The 19,148-nt window shown below is 46.1% G+C and overlaps 1 protein-coding gene across 9 annotated transcripts in view; it reads right to left on the bottom strand.

Annotated features, from left to right (window-relative positions):
* STIM1 (stromal interaction molecule 1) overlaps positions 1 to 19,148 on the bottom strand; it is a 102,137-nt gene that overhangs the window by 59,813 nt on the left and 23,176 nt on the right. For 7 of the 9 annotated variants that reach the window (XM_049823572.1, XM_049823571.1, XM_049823574.1 and 4 more), the window contains exon 3: positions 3,213 to 3,346. In XM_049823572.1, coding sequence (XP_049679529.1) covers positions 3,213 to 3,346 — 134 coding nt within the window. The remainder of the gene's footprint in view (positions 1 to 3,212; positions 3,347 to 19,148) is intronic. The other 2 variants (XM_049823573.1, XM_049823577.1) reach the window with 1 other exon arrangement.

Here is a 19,148-nt window from a genome sequence, read left to right as displayed (position 1 = left end):
AAGCAGCAGGCTAGTAGGAGGAAAAGAGCCATCACAACAACCATGGGGATGTTCTTGTTTTCATTTACACATCACGCATGCACCACCTCGCTGCGATGAGCACTTCCCGGCAAGGCCTGACGAGCGGCAGCAGCTCCGCTCCCACGGGAGTCAGAGCCGAGCTCCTGCTCTGGGCCGGCGGCAGCCGTGGGGTTGCCCGCGTGCTGTTGGGCCACCCTGGCTGTCACTCACCAGGGTCACCACTCCTCGGGGTTTTGGCATCTGCCAAGCTTGGTTTAATGGCCAGCTGCCTTTGCCAACCTCCAGGTTTCTTCCGCCTGCCAGCAAAATCCCACACCGTAGCACACACGGACAGCCAGAATGCATTTCTCATGGCAGAGCCCCGCGCTGGTGTGCACTTGGGGTTGGAGGAAGGAGGATGGGTTTGTCATATCCTTACAGCAGCATTTTAATGCACAGGTAAATTATAGGAACGAAGCCAATTAATACAGGCTGTCTCAATTAGCCAAAACAAGCTTTTACAAAAAAACAGGCTTTCTTATATGAAAAATTCCACATTTATCTACTTCTTTAAACTGCCCCTATCCACCCATTAACAGCAGAAGTAACAGAAAAAAGCTTTTTTCCATTAAACAACAGAAATACCATCATCTCCTTCCTTCCTAAGGAGGACCACCACCTTTTGCTGGGAAGCTTGTGACAACTGCAAACTTCCCCAAAATACTATTCAGACACAATTCCTGTCCCAAAGAGCTCGGAAGATAACACCAAAGGTGACAGAAGTGGTGAAGGGCTCAGGGGTGGCTGCGGGAACCCCAAGGCAGCGCTCAGACACCGGCAAGGGCTAACCCATAACACGACAGCACAGTGCTGCACTTCACTTTCCCATGGGCAGCAAATGAAGTGGATGTCAGGAAGGGATCTGGGGACCGACACTACGACAAATCCCATTTGGATGAGCAGGAGAGATAACGTGAGCAGGCAAGAGCAACGCAGGAATTGGTGTCCCCTGGAAGCAAATGATAAAGAGCAATTGCAGGTAGCAACAGGTACAGGCGGGGGGAAACTAATGGCAGACTCTGCTGGGAGCACCTGGGAGAGGGGGAACACTGCAAAAACTCCCAGCAGGGACATGCAACAGTCTGATCCCCAAGTTCAGCACTGCAAGGCAGTAATTCTGAAGCCTTTTAGAAAAATAAATTTTATTACTCATACAGTGGCAACATCTATACTGTAAAATGAACCGATGGTACAAAGGCTTTGAACAGATAATACTGTTAGTGCTTGTACAATAAGCTCTCAACTAGTCCACTGAGACAGAGGGCAAGATTTGCTCAGAGAGACATAAAAATTGCTAGTTAATGCCCAACCCTAACAACATGAGGCTTATTCTCAATTTAATAACAGGCGAGTAGGATGCACCGAGTGAATTGATTTGCCTGAGGCTATCCCAGGAGTCAGTGGGAGAGGTAAATCATTGCTCCAAAGCAATGCTGAGCAGAGAACTGCCTCCAGGGAAAACACCAAATTTTAGGAAATGCAATTGAAAGCTTTTAATTTGTTTTAATTGCTCTGTGAAGTGGGATTTAGGCAGAGGGAACAGCACTGCAACATGGGAACAGCCAGCCAACACCACTGGCTCCTCATAACAGGGTGCTCAGTTCCAGGCTGCTCTGCCACGTCACCTCCCAGGAGACTGAAGAGCCCTTGTGATGGCTGAGTTTGCCCAATAAACTGAACTGCTACGTTAGTTTGGGTGGGAGATTTAATCTCCCTAGACTGCGGTTTCTTTATCTGAGAAGTGGGAAAAAAGCACCTGGGAGAAGGGCTTGTGAAGGACTGGTTGTTGTGCAGGCTGTCGTATGCCTTCAGTTTGCCATCTGCATCAGAACGGCGGTGGGGGGGAGAAGAGATGCCTTTTGGTACAGAAGCAGCAGGTTACAATTTTGTCAATTCCCAAACCCACAGAGATTCTATCAGGTTCTCCCACAGGCCGTACAAAACACATACTGACATCTTCATTGGGCAAAGGCCGGAGGTGCGGAGGGCGCATTCAGTGGAGCCCTGCAGCACAGCACAGGCGGCTGCCAGCCCTGCCATCCACCTCCTGGCCAGGTGCACGCGGGGTACCAGCTCACCAACAGCAGCGGTCTTGGCAGCTGCTGGCTCGCCTCCTTCCAGGGCCAAGAATTCAGACCATTCAAGAGCCCTTGCTCCCAGCACAGCCCAGCTGCAGTCCCAGGACGTGGACTTGGCATGAGAGCTACGCCTCCACCCTTCACTCCTGTAGCTTTAGAGCCACGCATCATCCCCCTGAGCCCAGCAGCAAGACCAGGACAGGCAGCGCATCCCTATCCAGGCAGCAGTTCTGCTGTGGATCAAGGGATCAGGAGAACTGGGATCCTGTGACTGGCAGCAGATCCCTTCAGGAGTCTCCTTTCTTTTAGTTTCCAACACTTCAACTTTCTTATTTAGATCCCAGTCTCCTTATATGGCAGAATTCCTCACCTTGAACAGAGCCTCGCAAATGAGCCTGCACTGTAACTGAGGTAACACTATAAACAAACAGCTTTCCCATTTCTAGTAGTTGCTTATTTCTGTTGGTGCTTATGTAAGAAAACAACAACAATTTTATTTCTCTGCAATAAAGTTATCAGCTATAATCTCCAGGCCAAGACAACAAAAATATTGTTTGTTTTTTCAGCAGTATGCACACATGTACTGTAACACTTTCAGCTCGGTTGGTGGAATAACGAAGTAAACACTGTAAAGTGAAAGAGACAGCTGCCCAGTGTATCTGCTCAACAGTGACAGAGGCTCAATGAGAATTCAGAGGTGTTTCCCAACCCCGCAATTAAAAAAAGGAATGAAATAATAACAACAATCATGTAAATCAATCTTGTTGTCTTTCAGTGTTGGAATAAATTGGTAATACCTTGTGTGTAGAAAAAGGTTAAGTGGGTAGAAACTCCCAGAACAGAGGAAAAGCCATAGACACTTAAGATTGAAGTGGACTGTTTGGATCAGAAACTTGGCTCAAGATGGCACATTGCTTCCTCTGCCAGATGAAGAGATAGGCAGCCAACAGCCTAAGAGCTTGCACACCTCAATTTCAGGCACACCGCCACATTAGCATTACCCAAACAGAACAGCCCTCTACGAGAGCAGAGCGCTGCGTGGCAGGAGGACAGCAAAGCAGCTGGAGCACTAACCTCATCGCTCTCCTCTACGTCCACATTGCCATTGGCATCATCGTCCATCTGCTTGTGGATGTTGCGGACAGCTTCAAAGCTGAGCTGCTCATCTTCATCATGGCACAAGGGCTTGTCAATGCGGCAGAATTCTGCTGAGGAAGAAGAAAACACCAACGTTAGGCAGCCTGTACCAAAAATACCACCATCGTGTTTTCTCACTAAGCTTCTTGTGTTTGAAAAGCACTTGCTGAGCACTTGAGAAAGCATCCCGGTGCTGTCATTCACAGCGGGGGGTATTTGCGACAGCCAGAGTCCTACGAAATCCCTAACAGCAAAGGGCAGGTCATAGCCTCAGCGAGGCTGCTCTTCTCCAGGTCAGCTTCTTCAGCCTTTCCACCACCCCAGCCTCCCCATGCTCCAAGGGCAGGTCTCACAGCTGGGGCTTTCTGCTGCATGCACGGCGTCCACCGATGCCCCGCTGGCAGAGGAAAGGGAGGACTGCAGCTATATTTTACCTCCTATTTCATGAGCTTCATTTCTCACTTGGAGATTGTTAGTGTTGGCACAGCATCTAGTAGGACATTTTGAGAGTAAGAGTTGTACGTTTACATAACACGTCAATTAAAAAAAGTTAGCCTTCTTCCTGATTATGAAATGGACTTTTCTGGCTTGCTTTCACATCTTTTTCTACATTTCAAGACTAACACTCTAAATTTTGCTGCATGCCTGAGTCCATGTAAGCACCAACTGTGGCTGATCCATCCCTTCTATGGCACTGCCGCGTCGCAATGCCTGACTCACCACGACAGCCGCAGACCAATGCTGCAGCACCGAGACAAAAGTGTAGATGCCAGGCACTGAAAACATCCCCCAAAGGTGAGCTCTTTCTATGACGTGCATTAAGAAAAATGCTTTTGTTTCACAGAGCCTATATCAGATTCACTGTAAGCAGATAATGATTAAGAATTATCCTGGGGTGACTGCTCTGAGATCGCTGTGAAACCAGTTTAATAGCTCCTGGCCCAGTTCCCATTAGAAACGTTTCATGTTTGAAAAATCAAAGAGAGTTCAGACTGAAATCCTAGGAATTTAAAAAGGAAAGTCTAAATTACATATGAGCTCAAACCAAACTCTAAGATGATCCTCTCAGGACAAGACAAGCTTGGAAAATTATAGGAAAATTAGATGGATTTTTCTCCTGCTGCTGCTACACACACTGTATCTGCTGCGAATAACTGGGCATGCGCTCACCTTGCTATCCAAAGATGATCACTGGGACTATCCACCTCTGTCACATCTCCACACAACTAGCAAGTACTTGGATTCACTATCAATACAAAAGACTTTTGAACATTACATCCACACAAGTTTGAAAAATTATTTTCATTATTTTAGCACATACTACATGATCCCAACAAAAAAAAAAAAAAAATGCTAGAGAAAATCCAAAAGCCTCTTAAACAGAGGTTCTGACAAAATATATGTTACCTACCACATTTAAAAATCCACACAGTTAATTTGCTTGTGAAATTGAGAGCTCCCACTACCAGACCCGCCTGCCAATAGCCCTGCTTTGGTCCTGCCCCTGGGAAGGAACAAGCCCAGGCAACAGCACAGGCTGGGGCCAGCCGGCTGGGAAGCAGCTTGGCAGAGAAGGTCCTGGTGGACACCAAACTGACCGCAAGCAGAAGTGGCCAAGGGTGTCCTGAGCTGCATCAGGAGGAGATCCTTCCCCTCTGCTCAGCACTGGGGAGGCCACACCTGGAGTGCTAGGTCCAATAGACATACTGGAGAAGGTCCAGTGAAGGGCTGATGAAATGATTCGGGGACTGGAGCGTCTCTGCTATGAGGAAAAGCCCGAGAGCTGGGGCTGTTCAGCCTGGAGAAGAGATGGTGCAGGGGGATCTCCTCCACGTACATCAATACCTGCAGGGAGGGTGCCAAGATGATGGAGCTGGGCTCTTCCCAGTGCTGCCCAGTGCCAGGACCAGAGGCCACAGGCACACACTGGAATGCAGGACAGTCCCTCTGAACATCACAAAACACTTTCCACTGCGAGGATGCCCAAGCCCTGGCAGAGGTTGCCCAGGGAGGTGGTGGAGTCTCCATCCTTGGAGACTTGTCCATCTGGACACGGTCCTGTGGCTCTGGGTGAGCTGGGAGTTGGACCAGATGGACCCCAGAGGTCCCTTCCCACCTCAGCCAGCTTGGGATTCTGTAATAGCACCAATGTCCAGACATAAGCACACAGCCTCCCACATGGAGGAAACCAGACTGACACCAGCTGATGTTGTCAAGTGCATTTCCAGACTTCACCGTGGAAAATCATTCCTCAGCCCTTTTGGAATGGGTAAAAAAACCCAAAACCCAAAACATCACCACAAACCTCAGCTCAATGAGTTATACAAACACACACACACAGCCACGCTGCATACAGCTGTTCCAGGCACAGGTTTTGCTCATGTGCAAATGCATGTGATATCAGCTACCAAAGTTTCTGAACTCAGTGCAGCTTCAGCCATAAGCCTACTTATTCTTAAATATCTGTAAGAACTCAGTAAAAACAAACAAAAAACCAAACAAAAAACTAGAACGCCATGTAAATGCAACACTGTTTTCCTACCTTTAACTGTTGATTTTCCTCATCTTATGTTCCCACTCTAAATACATGGCTCGCAACCAGCCTCATTATGTATGTATCCCTAACCAGGAGACTGAATAAAATGCTGTGGATTTAATTTTGAGGAACATAAGCCAATAATCAGGAATTTAATTTTAACTTTACTTATCTGCAGCAGAATAAATTATGTTCTTCAAAGTCATATTCTGCTTGAAACAAAGTCACTCAAAAAGCCCACTTTGATGGATGTCAGACCATTATTCAAATCAGACCAAGCTCTTATATTATGCTTGTAACCATTATTTCTGGTGTCTTTATAAATACACATATAGACAAATATATTCAAGATCTTAGCTATAGATTTTGCACTAGCATGTTTCAAATACTGACCTAATTTCATATGCCAACGCATAATATCATACACTGTGAACTGAAAGGGGTTTGTGTGGGGTTGGTTGTTTATTTTTTACGTAAGGCACCCTGCTCAGATTACCAGGCTCCAGGAGATCCTAACAGCCGATCACCCTGCAGTGCTCCACAGAAAAGTGATATCCTCGAGGTGCTTGATGAATGATCTCAAGAAAATGTATCTGTACATTAGGTAAACAACTGCACCCTGTGCATGCATGCTAAAATTTGCCATCACTAAATATCCAAATCCATTTACACTTTGCTAATAATGATGACTAAGTATGGATAACTATCATTGCCACACACCCCCCAACCTGTGCTCCACCACCCCTCAAGGCTGGGAGTCTAGAGCCCTCATCATCGCTCCAGGGAAGAGCAAAAGCCCTCGAAACTACAAACCAAAAAACCTTAAAAACTAGAATTGCCCTAAAACTCCATATCTGGTCTACCCTTTAGAACTTTTTAAGAACAGATTTCTAATCTCCAACACCGGGGTAAAAATTGGTAGATAAGCCCTTAAAACCTCTGACATAGGCACAGCAGGCAACTATACTGCTGCAACCCTCAGAGTTTCTGGTACAGCTTCAGAACATGCGCCCTGGTCACGCACAGAGCAGATCACAGCAGGTTTTGTTCGTACCTAAAAGTCTCTCTTTTTCAAACCTGGTGAGCAAACTGCCCTAATGGGTTCTTCAGCCCCGGCCCCGTGACTCAGTACCACTGCAGGCAGAGCTGTGGCAGCCCACACCGACACCAGTGCATGTCCCCAGCACAAATAGCCTCAGCCCTGCTCTAGAGCGGCACAGCAAGCCCTGCCACTAATACACGCAGAGCGTCAGACACCGAGGCCCCTCAGGCACACCACTTCTCTAAGGTGGCCTTTGGTAACCCATAGACAAACTGTATGTATCGAGGGGAGGCACCCGTTTTTGTTACAAAAGCAGGTTTTTAAAAATGGGCACTCTGACATGAAAACCCGATCATCCTTTCGGGACACGCAGAGGCAAACGGATTGATTGCATGATTTAATGTGGGGAGAAGACATGCTGTACAATCTGCTGCTACAAAATAGCACCAACAAGAAATCAGGCTATAGGTATACACACATGAGCATCAGGGAACATGGATCACGTAAGTAACACCACCACAGCAGCTCTTGGCTAGCTTCGTCTCAACATTAACAGTGGCTGTCGATGCCTTAATGTAGATCTCACCAGAAGAAACTCCCCATTCTGTAAACCTGGCTGAGCAGAAGTCCGCAGTAACAAACAAGACTCACCCACGCTTCACCCACCGGGTTGACACAAGGCATACCTGACACAGCCAGAACAAAGCTCCAAACCGTGCTCCACACCCTTGGGTTATAAACCAGCCCCCCCCCAGCACCCTGCTCTTCCACCCACCCCTGTATCCAGCCATGCGGTGCTTGGGGTCGGGTTTTCTTTGGCGACTTCTTTTTAGGACATTGTGATCAATGACAACATGTTTTGTATCCAAGCTCTTCTGCTAGTTACAAGTATTGCCAGGCCTGGAACTGGCATAATTTGGGCTGAATTTATAGGCTTAGTTGCATTATCTAGAAAGATTATTATTAGTAGTATTATTACTACTACTACTACTACTAGGCACAATCTCCTTCTTGTTTAGTTGTGGGGGAAAAAAAACCCAACAACCAAACCAGGAGAAAATGCAAAACAGTTTAGCTTTAGAAAAACCAGACCCACCATGCTTCCCTGCAGCAGGGTACTCTAAAATGCTAGATGTTGCTTTATTTCCAAATGCAAAGATTCAACCATCTCTACCAAATTACTTTACATTAACAGCCATTTTCTCTTTCTCCAGTCCAAATTACCTCACATGCCTATTGCTGTCCATTCAACCTTTGCTGACTTCAGTTTAAAAAAATAAAAAATTATCCAGAATTGAGTAAATCAGATTCTCTCAAGTTTGCCTACGAGAGCACTACATATAAAATGTTAGTTAGAAACACTAAATTCAAAAAATGTCATAAAAGGAGCGATTCCTCCCTCCACTGGCACATCGCTGTGCCTCAGTTGTTGGACACAGAGCTGTGTCCCCACACCAGCTCCTATGACTGAACCAGAGTCTAAACAAGACCTTTCCCTTTAGGTCCAGCATGACAAATACTGTGCTTGGGGCACTACTCAGTAGGCTGTGTCTAAAGTTTTGGTTTTCAGCACTCACTAGCTGAAGAAGAGAAAATAAGCACTGGAACATGCTGCTCCTCTTAATCGATATGGCAAGATGACTTGAACAATGACAGACAACTTGCGTGCTCCTGAAGAGGCAGGGCTGGTGTCCTGCTGCTTCACAAACCTCGGCAAGTTTACTCTGCGCTAACTCTTCAATCTCCATGTGGCCAGAAGAGTCCAGCAGCCCTATAAACTGGTGTTCACTCACTGGTTTTAGACAAGCCATGAACGCTCTCCCTTCTCTGGCACGGCAGCGCTGTCCTCTCACCCACGCTGTTCGTGGCCAGCTGCCATAGGAAGCTGGTGGAGATAAGGGACACCCGGGTTCACAGAGTCTGCGTTGGACCTGTGAAAATGTCTGATACAGCCACACACAGCAACCAAAGCAGGAGCCAGGGACAACACCATGGCGGGCAGGGCGTGAGAAACTGTGGCAGTTCAGGAGGCAAAGTCAGCGTTTCCCTGCTTGGGTGTGCCAGGAAGCCTCCATTCTTCCGTTACACCTTTAGGGGCAGCAGGAGGTGGAAGAGTGACTAACGGCACTGCCCAAGTATTTCACAGCAACCAAGGTGAAGCAGATTTTTGTCTGTGTAATTTTTGTTGAATTTAATTGGCAAGGGAGAGGAACGTGGCAGAATTATTTTAAATATTACTGGATGCCCTAACACTAATTTGCCCAGATTTAGTTTTCCTCTCCTACCCTGCAAGAGTTTTCTTCATAGTTATTGCAAAATTAGCTCAGAACTTTGGGCTGGGCCTTTTCTGCAATGATTTGTCATGTTGATCTCAATGACAGAGAGCAAGAACACAGGATGGTCATTGTATTTGTAACGCCTTTGGACTTGACTTCAGAAGGAAAAATTAAATCAAGCTAAAAGATACCTCCCAAAATATTACGTGATCATCTTGTTCTGAGTCTGTGCTTATTATTATAGCAATGAATGTAGCAACACTCTGGTAAAGTTCAAATTATAGGAAGGAAAGGTCATTTTATTATAAAACAAGAGTGGTTTTATTCATATTAACACTCTCATAACCACATGACTCTTGAGCCCCAAAGCTTGTCTATCCAAGTGGTCCAGCCAGCATTCAGGCAACGAGACAGGTGTATTGAACTGATCTTGCCCAATTTCTTGCAACCACAAGGACCCATGGGTATTTGTAACACAAATGCTAAGAATGAAGCACCACTGTGAAAGTAGCAGAAAGAACAATAAAGCATGGTTGGAGAATTTGGCATGTGTTGATAACACAATCACTGGCAATCAAGATAGTAAACAGGAATTTGTTGTTTGCATGAAGGCCAGAAAAAGCCTGAATAAGGGAACAAGTGATTTAATCAGAAGACCCTGCACTGATAAGAGAACGGTCATGAGGTTTCACCAGAGGGCATGGGCCATTTCCCTCCCTGTTACCTCAACGGGAAGACAGGCTGCAGCTGTAAAAATACCCCAAATGAAGAAACAAAGACCAGGGCTAGCGACCTTGCCTAAGATTTATGGAAGATTAAGCAAAAAGGTCATACCATAACAACCCTTGTCTCCTAAAGGGAGACAAAAAAAGACCTATCCAAAAGCCAGGTCATCTCTTGGGTTCCTCTTGACAGGTTGATAATGCAATGAGGCTTTAATAGCCAACATGCCTTGCTCTCCAGGTCACACACAATGACACTCCACGTCAGGCCACTCCAACACACCGTGTGGCACTTTCAGTGACTGAAAGCCTTGAAATGAGTGTGAAATTGGTTTTGTTTAAGTAACATCTCCCTCTTCCAGAAGGCCTAGCACTGATTTTTGCTACAGCATTTTCTACAAATTGACATTTGCTGTCTGGTCCTCATTACTTAGGAGAAGTGGCAGACCACACCAGGATTTAGGGGTGTGACTCCTGGACCCCTTAGGAGCTGACATCATCATCTTTACTCGACCTTCCCACCCCAGCTCTCTGAGTCATCAGGAGTCTTTTGTCTCTCCATCCTGCTGTTTTCTGCTTCCAGTCCTGTTCTTTATCTCCCCACTATCATCTCTTAACAGCTACCATCTGTCCTTCCTTTCAGAAAAAAAAGCCCCTTTCCCCTCCCATGGGGTGTCCTGATAGACTGCGATGATGTCCTGCTAACCTGGGCACTATCAACACATACCATCTTCACATCCCTTCTCCTGCCATTGTTCTGCGCTCCCACCCACCCATGTCACCCCTAGGGGCTGGCTTTCCCCCACTAAAGGTATTTTTCAATCTCCTACAAGCAGACAGCAGGGGCCCTGAGCATCAACAGACACTTAGGCCTAAGTGCTGGAGTAGACTAGGCAGAGCTGGAGTGACATCTACCATGCACAGCAGTTTGGGTTGGGTTTATGAACAGATTAGAAAGACACGTCTTACGAGAAATGATGCTTTCCAATCCTACCCCTTCCGCTGCAATTGCCTCACAAACCAGAATACAGGAAATCTGGCTTAAACATCAGAAAAGACATTTTCACTCTAAGGGTGGTCAAGACTGCACAGGTTGCCCAGAGAGGTTGTGGAGTCTCCATCCACGGAGACACAGCCCTGGACAGGACAATCGCCAGAGGTCCCTGCCAGCCCCAGTGACTCTGTAACACCAAAGTATTTTATTCCAGATCTTTCCTTTCTCCCGGGAGATTCTCTCTAATGAGAATTCTGTTTGTTTAATTTCAGGTTCTCTCAATTTTCTTCTACAAGGTCCCATTATCTTTAATAATGCTGAATGCCATCGCAGCCGATTGCCCCCAGTAGCACTGAGCTTTATAGCAAGGACAGCCATTGGGATAGGATTAGATAGCAGTTTAATTGTAAGAATTGTCATTTACATAACTCGCTTTTATAAACATTGGAGTAGCAGCCAAAAAAAACCCAACGGTTTATATTTGGGGTAAAAGAATTGCTTACATATTTTACTAATGTAAACAAGGACTCAGTTTCTTTGCTCAGGGTTCCTCGCCTAAAACTCTGGTTTTCAATTAAAAAAAATGCAAAGGATAACTTCATAAATTTTAACAAAGGCATGAAATGGTTTTGTAAGGAATGTACACAGAAATTACCATTCCCCCTGGAGGGGTAAGGAAAATGAAAGGGAACCTAAATATCTTGCAAGGCTACAGAGCAGCAGCACAGTGAGCAAGACAAAAAAGGGCAATCATAGGTTTCCAGCTCTAATTACCAAACAATAGAGCCTGACAAAGTTATGAGAGTATACAACCTTTTCCACTGTCATAAAAGTACTCAAAGTATTTTTATACTCGAAGTTTACATTGCACAGCTGGATATTATTTACTATACAGAGAACTGTCAGCCACTACTCCATGTTTAACATGTAATATTCATCCACAAATGCATGTGAAAACTCACACATAAATCCATAAAACCCCCCCTTTTTTTTTTTTTTTTTTAGGTGAATTTGTCAGACAGAATTGGGATTTTAACACATGCCTGTTTCCCTATTCCGTTTGAACTAGTTCCTTCGGTAGTAAAATTCCTTCCCTGGGAGGTGCAGAGGCAGGGCACACAGTCTTGCTCCGGAAGGCAGCAACGTGCAACTCTTGTCACATCAAGGAGTCACACACAACTCAGTGGCATTGCCAACACAGACCTCATCCATCTTCCCCCCTTAGAGCCTAGGAACTCCAATTGATTATTTTCATAGAGGTTTTTGTAGGTAGAAGATTCCAGATGAAAGGATTTTCCTCAGGAGCAGACAAAGGAAAGAATTCAAGCAAGCATCTCACTCAACACACTAAATTATTCATGTCCTCTTGCTGCTGTGTTAAACTATCATCTCACCTCTGAAACAGTGGGGGCTGTAGCAGACAGTTAAATGGAAATTCACTTAAGTCATCTCGTTTTCCACTTCACTTTAAAAGCAGCGCTGCAAACAGCTATTGCAGCACAGATCCCTGGATCCTCACCCAAGCACAAGTAACCCAACCCGCGAGTCTTGCTTGAAAACCTTCAACTATTAAGTATGTATTAGCAGGAGTTCAAAGATAGTTTTTTTTCCTCTAATGAAACAGCTTGCATGATGCAAAAAAACCCCTGTATCTAACCCACATTAAACAGTCTAGAAAAAAATGTAAATACAACCAGCGATTAGACCATTTGATCTCTGATGGACTTTTATTAAAGAAAAGTAACAGTGCCTTTGGGTGCCTCTGCTGGAAGGTCCAACTAAAGATGTTCACAAACCATCTAATAACAGCATCCAGAGAAAAAGGCCATGCAGAATTTATGGGGCCAAATCAATCTCCCTTATTCTGATGGCAGCTATCCATTCCTGGAAAATCCCCTGATCTCCCAGGATTAACATGACAAAGCTGTGCAAGGTGAAACAGATGCTGGAGAAAGCCCTCAGTGATCCATCAAGACTCCTGGCACTACAGACTCTCTTTTTCAGGTCACCACCATCAGCTTAAGACAAGATACAGGAAGGAATTAAGCAGCAAAATGACACTGTTGTACAGCCGCTAGCTCTTATTCAATTAAAAAATCAAAAATTCTTCCACAAATGGGTTTCTCTCCTTGGCAGAAGCTCAGCATTTATTTACCAAAATTAATTCCCTCATCACTGATTGCAATTAGCCTTCTCCATGCAACAATTTACTTGATTTAGTACCAGCAAAGCTTCATCCTATTTCTTTCAAACATCCTCACTCTTCCCTGCAACCAGCAGCAAAGCTCTTTTTAACCCTTGCTTCCACCCAATCCCCTCCACCATAAACCTTTGTTGTCCCACTCTTCCTCTTCAAGTGCTTTGTTCTTTCCAGCCCAATAAAAAAATACCCCCACACCCTCAACAAAACAAATTTACTTCCTGCTGTTGGGGTGGGGAGCACCCACCACCAACCCCATCCCACACCCTGGGCCTATATCTGCCTGTCCTAACAGTGCCCACACCTCTTTCTGCCTGTGCTGCCTCAACACACAGCCTACTCTATTTATGAGAAATCATCCCATCTCCTGCCCTCACCACCAACAGATTATCTGGGTATGATTCTGCCCTCCCCATTACTCTCAAACCTCTCCAGGCCAGATCTCAGCATCCTTGCTTGGGTGCTCTGGCCTCAAAGTGCCAATTTCATGTATTTCCTTCCTGAGATATTTTTGTTTGCTTTCTTCAGGCCCAAGGACTGCGTAATATTTCTGTTGGGCTGTCTAAATAAGATAGCAAAAGTTGTTTTAGTAGCACCCTGTAAGGCAAAGCAGTTTTTGCCTAGAGTCAACTAGAAAATACCATGTCAAGTCCTTCTGCAAGATGAGCAGCAAAAGCCAAAATATCCCACAGACAGGAAAAAGTTCTAATAAGCTTAAATAACTAGTGATTGGGTTACTTCATAATAATAAACTAAGTAATCGAACTGCTTACACGTTCCTTCTCTTTTGTGCTGAACAAAACTGAATAACTAAAACTGTACCAAACAGTGAAGACCACCCAAATTTAACTTTAAGGATGTCCTTCACTCAATAAATACGACTGTCCCTTCACAGCTGATGTTCTTCAGAAGCAACTTCACTGGAGACAGGTAAAGTTTCACTAATTTAAAACTGTTAATATTGTGGGTAATTTCAAAATTGCAACAATTTAGCTGACTGTTGATAGACAGATTTGACACCTACTGGCATTGCAAATACCAACACCAGAAAACACTAGTCACTGGCTAAATGAAAACCTCTCCTTCCTCCACCCTTGGCAATATGCATCTGCAGTTCATCAAAGTAAGAACAGCAGCAATTTTTCTCATGCTCCAATGATGTGACAGTTTCCGCAAGCAACCTCTACCCATACTCCTGAAGAGATACAAAGCACAAACAATTATTTGCCTAAGAATGAATCCTCCAAGGAGGGAAAGCTTGCCTGGCTCCCCAAACTCGCTGTGGGCGCTTCACCGAGATGAGAGCAAGGGGCCGTGCCAGCGAAGGGCAGCGGCTGCGCGAGAGGTCTGTGCTGCTGGGCGATGCTCACGGACAGGCACTGCCTGAGCCTGCTCCAAGTCAGGAACTGGGAATCTCAGGCACAAGCCCTCACTGGGAAGCATCACTTCCCATGTATTCACTGGGACTGTCCATCTCTGAAAGCTCTCCCCCATTCGCACCCCTTGCGCAACCTGAACTCTCTCAGCCGAGCCCCCTGCTAAATGAGTAATAAACCTCTCCACTGGGAAGGATCTCAAATGCTTGCACATGGACGAGCCAGCTCTTAACTTTCCATCCCGTTCATCACCTCGGTCGGACAAGCTTGCTCCCAGCTCCTGCAGTCCTGCTCCACATGATTCACCCTCTGGCCTTGCAGAAACAGCTTCTGGGGTCAGCACCTGTGCAGAGAGCAGGGCTTTCCGATTGCTGCACAGAAAGCAGATTTAATCAAGGAACCGATCAGATGTTTTCTCCGAGAATTGCAAATTATGAAAGAAAAAAATATTACCAGACACAGTTTGGGGGGTTTTGCCTAGCTTCTGCTTTATGGCATGAATATATGATGGTTTTTCAGACTTGCAACCATTTTTCTGACTATTGGTTACATTCTCTCCATGTCTTTGAACACAATTTCTGATTTACAGTGCTTGGTAACTTCCATGTCTTCAAAGCCAATGCAAGAACAAAACCCAAGACATCACTGCACAGATTTGTCTTTTACAGATCCAGCTCAAGATATGCATTCCAGTATACACACACACAAAAAATAATTCCTAAAATATTTTTAGAATTATAGGTATATTTGTAAACGTAATTCATAGAACGTGTAAGAGATTTATTGCTCCTTTACTTTTTTTGCACTGCATTTCTCCATTTCCCTACTACAGAGCTCTATAGGGCACATGAAGGCAGGAGCAATTTCCCTGGATTTCTCAAGAGCAGTTCTCCACCAGTGCTCTGAAATGGCCACTTTTCTCAAGTCATTCTCCAGACCGCAGTGTCGGCCACACACCCAAAGACCAAACTGAGCTTCTCCCTTGCCCATCGTGCCCCCAGCCCCTTCCCCAGACCAGGGAGCTCCAGCCCTTTTCCATGCCAGATCCAACCACCTCCCCATCTCTGGCAGCACAGATGAAGCCACACCAGGACCTGGGACCGCAACCCGCCACGCTGGATGCTCTCACCTGCTGAGCACCAGGCTCTGCCAGAACAACAGCTCTCCTCTCTGAAATCACAGTGGGAAAGGAACAATGGGGGGAAAAGCCCATGGCCATCTGCTGATGCATCCCAAGCCTGACAAGTGACACTTGTCCCTGGCTTCCTTGGAACTGGCCCGTGACTGCACTGCGCTGGAACACAAGCCCAGCGGGGAGCAGCAGGAAGGATGCATACATCCCACTGACTGTGGAGGTGCTGGGTTGACAGGGTGCTGGACCAGCACTCGCACCCCAGGCTGGGCAGGGGAGCAGCTGCGCACCACTCGACCACCACCCCTCCTCCGGAACCCACCCTCAGCACCCACTGGGACCTGCAGCACCCTTGAGCTGCACAGATCCCAAGCACTCTATCACAACCAGGAATTATTTCAGAAATACAGCCTGAAAGTCTAGAAACCTTTTTTTACTCCCAGCTGAAAAGCCTCCAGCAGAGCAGTCCTGTGCTGGCATCCAGTGGGAGGTCACCAGCTTCCCTGCGGCTCACAGAAGCACACCGCTGAGCCAGGCAGCGCTCCACACCCGCACACAACCTTGCTGTGCCCAGTACTGTTTAAAGTACATGAAATATTTTAGTGGTAAATATTCCTTCTAAGATACATATCTCTCAAATGCCTTATTGTACGCCCTGAACAACAGTGCTTTCAGAGGTTAAGGAAACTTGCTTCGCAATGCCAGGAGGCATCAGTGCCCGGCGGGGTCAGAGGCAGCTGCAGGACACTCCACACCTTCATGAGCAAAGCTAGGAATCGGAGCTGGGTTCTGCAAGCTGGAAAACCATCACCAGCTGCAGCAGAATCCAGGGGTTAACCCCTGACATGCACCTCATTTTGTAGCACCTTCCATTCATACAAGGTGATGTTTTGGGGAACGATATGCAGAAACCTACTGTGCCTACCATTAAAATGCAGTGCCTAGGCACAGTGGGGTGCAGCTGGAGGGCTGTGCAGGAGGACCGCAGTCCCTGCACCAGAGGGAATCGAGGGGGCTGGCTAACCCTGCAGCATCTGCTCCTGTTCTCCAGGACCCAGGATCAACACTCCTGCTCTAGAAAGAGACAGGAGGATCATTACATGGCCAAAACCATCCTTCCAGATATTCTGGAAGACAGAAACTCACTGAGGGGTGGGAAGAAATCAATGTCAATCTGAAAACCTGTAACAGACATGAGTCAGCCACTCCAGTCAGCCACAGCCCACGGTACGCTGCTTTGAATGCTGACTGCTGTGCACGGTGATGCAAAACTAATAATCATTATTTTTTAAGTGAAAGAAAAATTGCTAAAAGTCAGGAAACCACATAACGGATGAGTGAGTCATTCTTGCCTGAAAGATGTGAGACGCCAAAGAAAGCTAGGAAGAAATCAAAGAAAAAAACCACAGCCTTTCTACCATTCCATCTCATCGTCTCCAACCCAAGGAAGCAGTTACTGCAGCAGTGCTTGCCCAAAGCCAAGGATTTCCAGTCCCCAGCTCTTGGCACTCTGGTACATGATACACACTGCAAAAAGAAGAGTTCAAGATGCATAATTTCACGTTGCAAACGGAAGCAAAAATTTTGGTAGCTTTCAGAAGGTAGCAGAGAAATATACAACTCCTCTCTTGCTCTCAGAAAGTATTTATTGATAAATGCCGAACACCTAATACAAACGTATTTCTGATTTTATTATTCAGGCAAGACCAGAACAGAACAGTATTTAACTCAAGGCTAGTGAAAGGTACCCTCAAAGCAATACATTATACAATAAAGATGTCAATTAAAATTAGAGAATCATAGAATCATAAAATCATGATCATGGAATAACGCCAGTCAGAAGGGACCTCTGGAGCTCATCCAGGTTCAACTGCCTGAAGCAGCTCTAAATCAGATCAGGTTGCTCAGGATGGAGACCCCACAACCCCTCTGGGCCCCCTCTGGTATTTGACTACTCTTACAGCAATTTCGCACACACCCCCACACCCCACACCCCCCTACATCTGGTCGGGGTTCGCTGTGTTTTGCGGTCTGTATGCGCTGCTTTCCTACCAGCACCAAGCACCTCTGGGAAGGGTCTGGCTCCATCTCTGGGCACTTCAATGGGGCGGCTGCAGACAGCAGTGAGGGCTCCCTGCACCCTCCTCTGCCCCAGGCTGAACCACCCCGGCCCCCCAGCCACCGCAGTGGCTCTGCTAGACTCACACCAGCATGTCCACATCTCTTCTGTACTGGGGAGCCCCAAAGTGCACTAAGACAAGACAGGGCATCATTATTTGGTACAGGGCAACCTGCTGCAGGTGACCGTCCGTGAGCAGGGTTTGGAGAGCATAGCCTCCAGAGGTGCTGCCAAACTGCAACACTGATTTGAAAGCAGCTTCTTGCTCCTGTGCTCTCTTTAGCTTCTCAGATGATCCAGACAAGCATATCTAATGGTCACCCCTGACAATGCAACTAATGAACATACCAGTAAGCAAGAGTAGGATATGGGCATAACCAGATGAGCAGTAATTACACCACGCAAAAATCTGCTCTATTTATAGCAATTACATATGCCACGTGAACCACAGCAACTTCAGCAGAAGGGGCCTCTGGAGTTTTATCTGCTTCAAGCTCCCCAGCAAAGCAGGGCCAACTTAGATGAGCTTGCTCGTGGCCCCATCCAGTTGAGTTCTGGTATCTCCAAGGCCAGAGGTTCTACCACCTCTTTCAGTCCCAGTTTCAATGCCTGACTACCTTTGTTATGAAAATGCATCCCTAATATCTAATCAGAAATTCCCCTGTTGTGATCGTGTTCACTGCCTCTCACCCTATCCTTGCAAACCTGAGAAGAGTCTCACTCCATCTTCTCTCTGTCCTCCCATTGCATAAATTAGGGACCTGCTTTTATGATTTAAAGTATTTAATCCTAACTTGTCAAAATTAAAATCACTTCTAACAGGAAAAAGATCATCCTCTTTAGCAAGAGCTTTCTATAAAGGACTTGCACTTCAAGGCTGAACTGGTTTCTTGCTTATTAGTATTTCATTCAGCTTGTGCAGTTAGTGGGACCGGGCATCTCCCAGTCTAGCAGAGAGGAGTTGTAAGTCATGTTCATAATGCTGGAAGGAAGTAGTTAAATCACCCACTCCATAGAAATTATCTTTCTATTCTTCCTCTCTTATCTCTTGCTTGTTTTTTAACAGGATGTGAAAAGAGATAAGAGAAGCAGCATCTTAGGTTTACGCACCTGTAAGTGGATGCCCATTTTCCCAGCTACCCTGAGCAGCCTGTAAACAGAGTTTTCCTGCACAGCTGGATGCACATAAGCCATAAAGACAGCGACTTCAGGAAGAGAAAATAGCCATGAATTTCTCCTAAAAGCCAAGTGTGCCTGCCCATGCAGGTACCACAAACTAAAGGTGCTGAGGAAGATGTAAAGCAGCTTTAAGTAAAATGTGTTTGCTTCAGAGATGAACTAACCCCTTGCTGGATTCAACCTTACCACACACAGCCCACGGTGGGTGCACACATACCGTACCACTGACGGATTGCTTCCAGTCCAAAGCACAGCTGCCTTACATTTCCCGCTGCAGAGAAAGGGTAGGAAAAGGTG

The sequence above is a fragment of the Accipiter gentilis genome, chromosome 19, assembly GCF_929443795.1.
Source record: "Accipiter gentilis chromosome 19, bAccGen1.1, whole genome shotgun sequence".
In the NCBI taxonomy this organism is placed as follows: domain Eukaryota; kingdom Metazoa; phylum Chordata; class Aves; order Accipitriformes; family Accipitridae; genus Astur; species Astur gentilis.
Note: the sequence above shows the minus strand (reverse complement) of the source record. Positions and strands in the feature narration are given on the sequence as shown.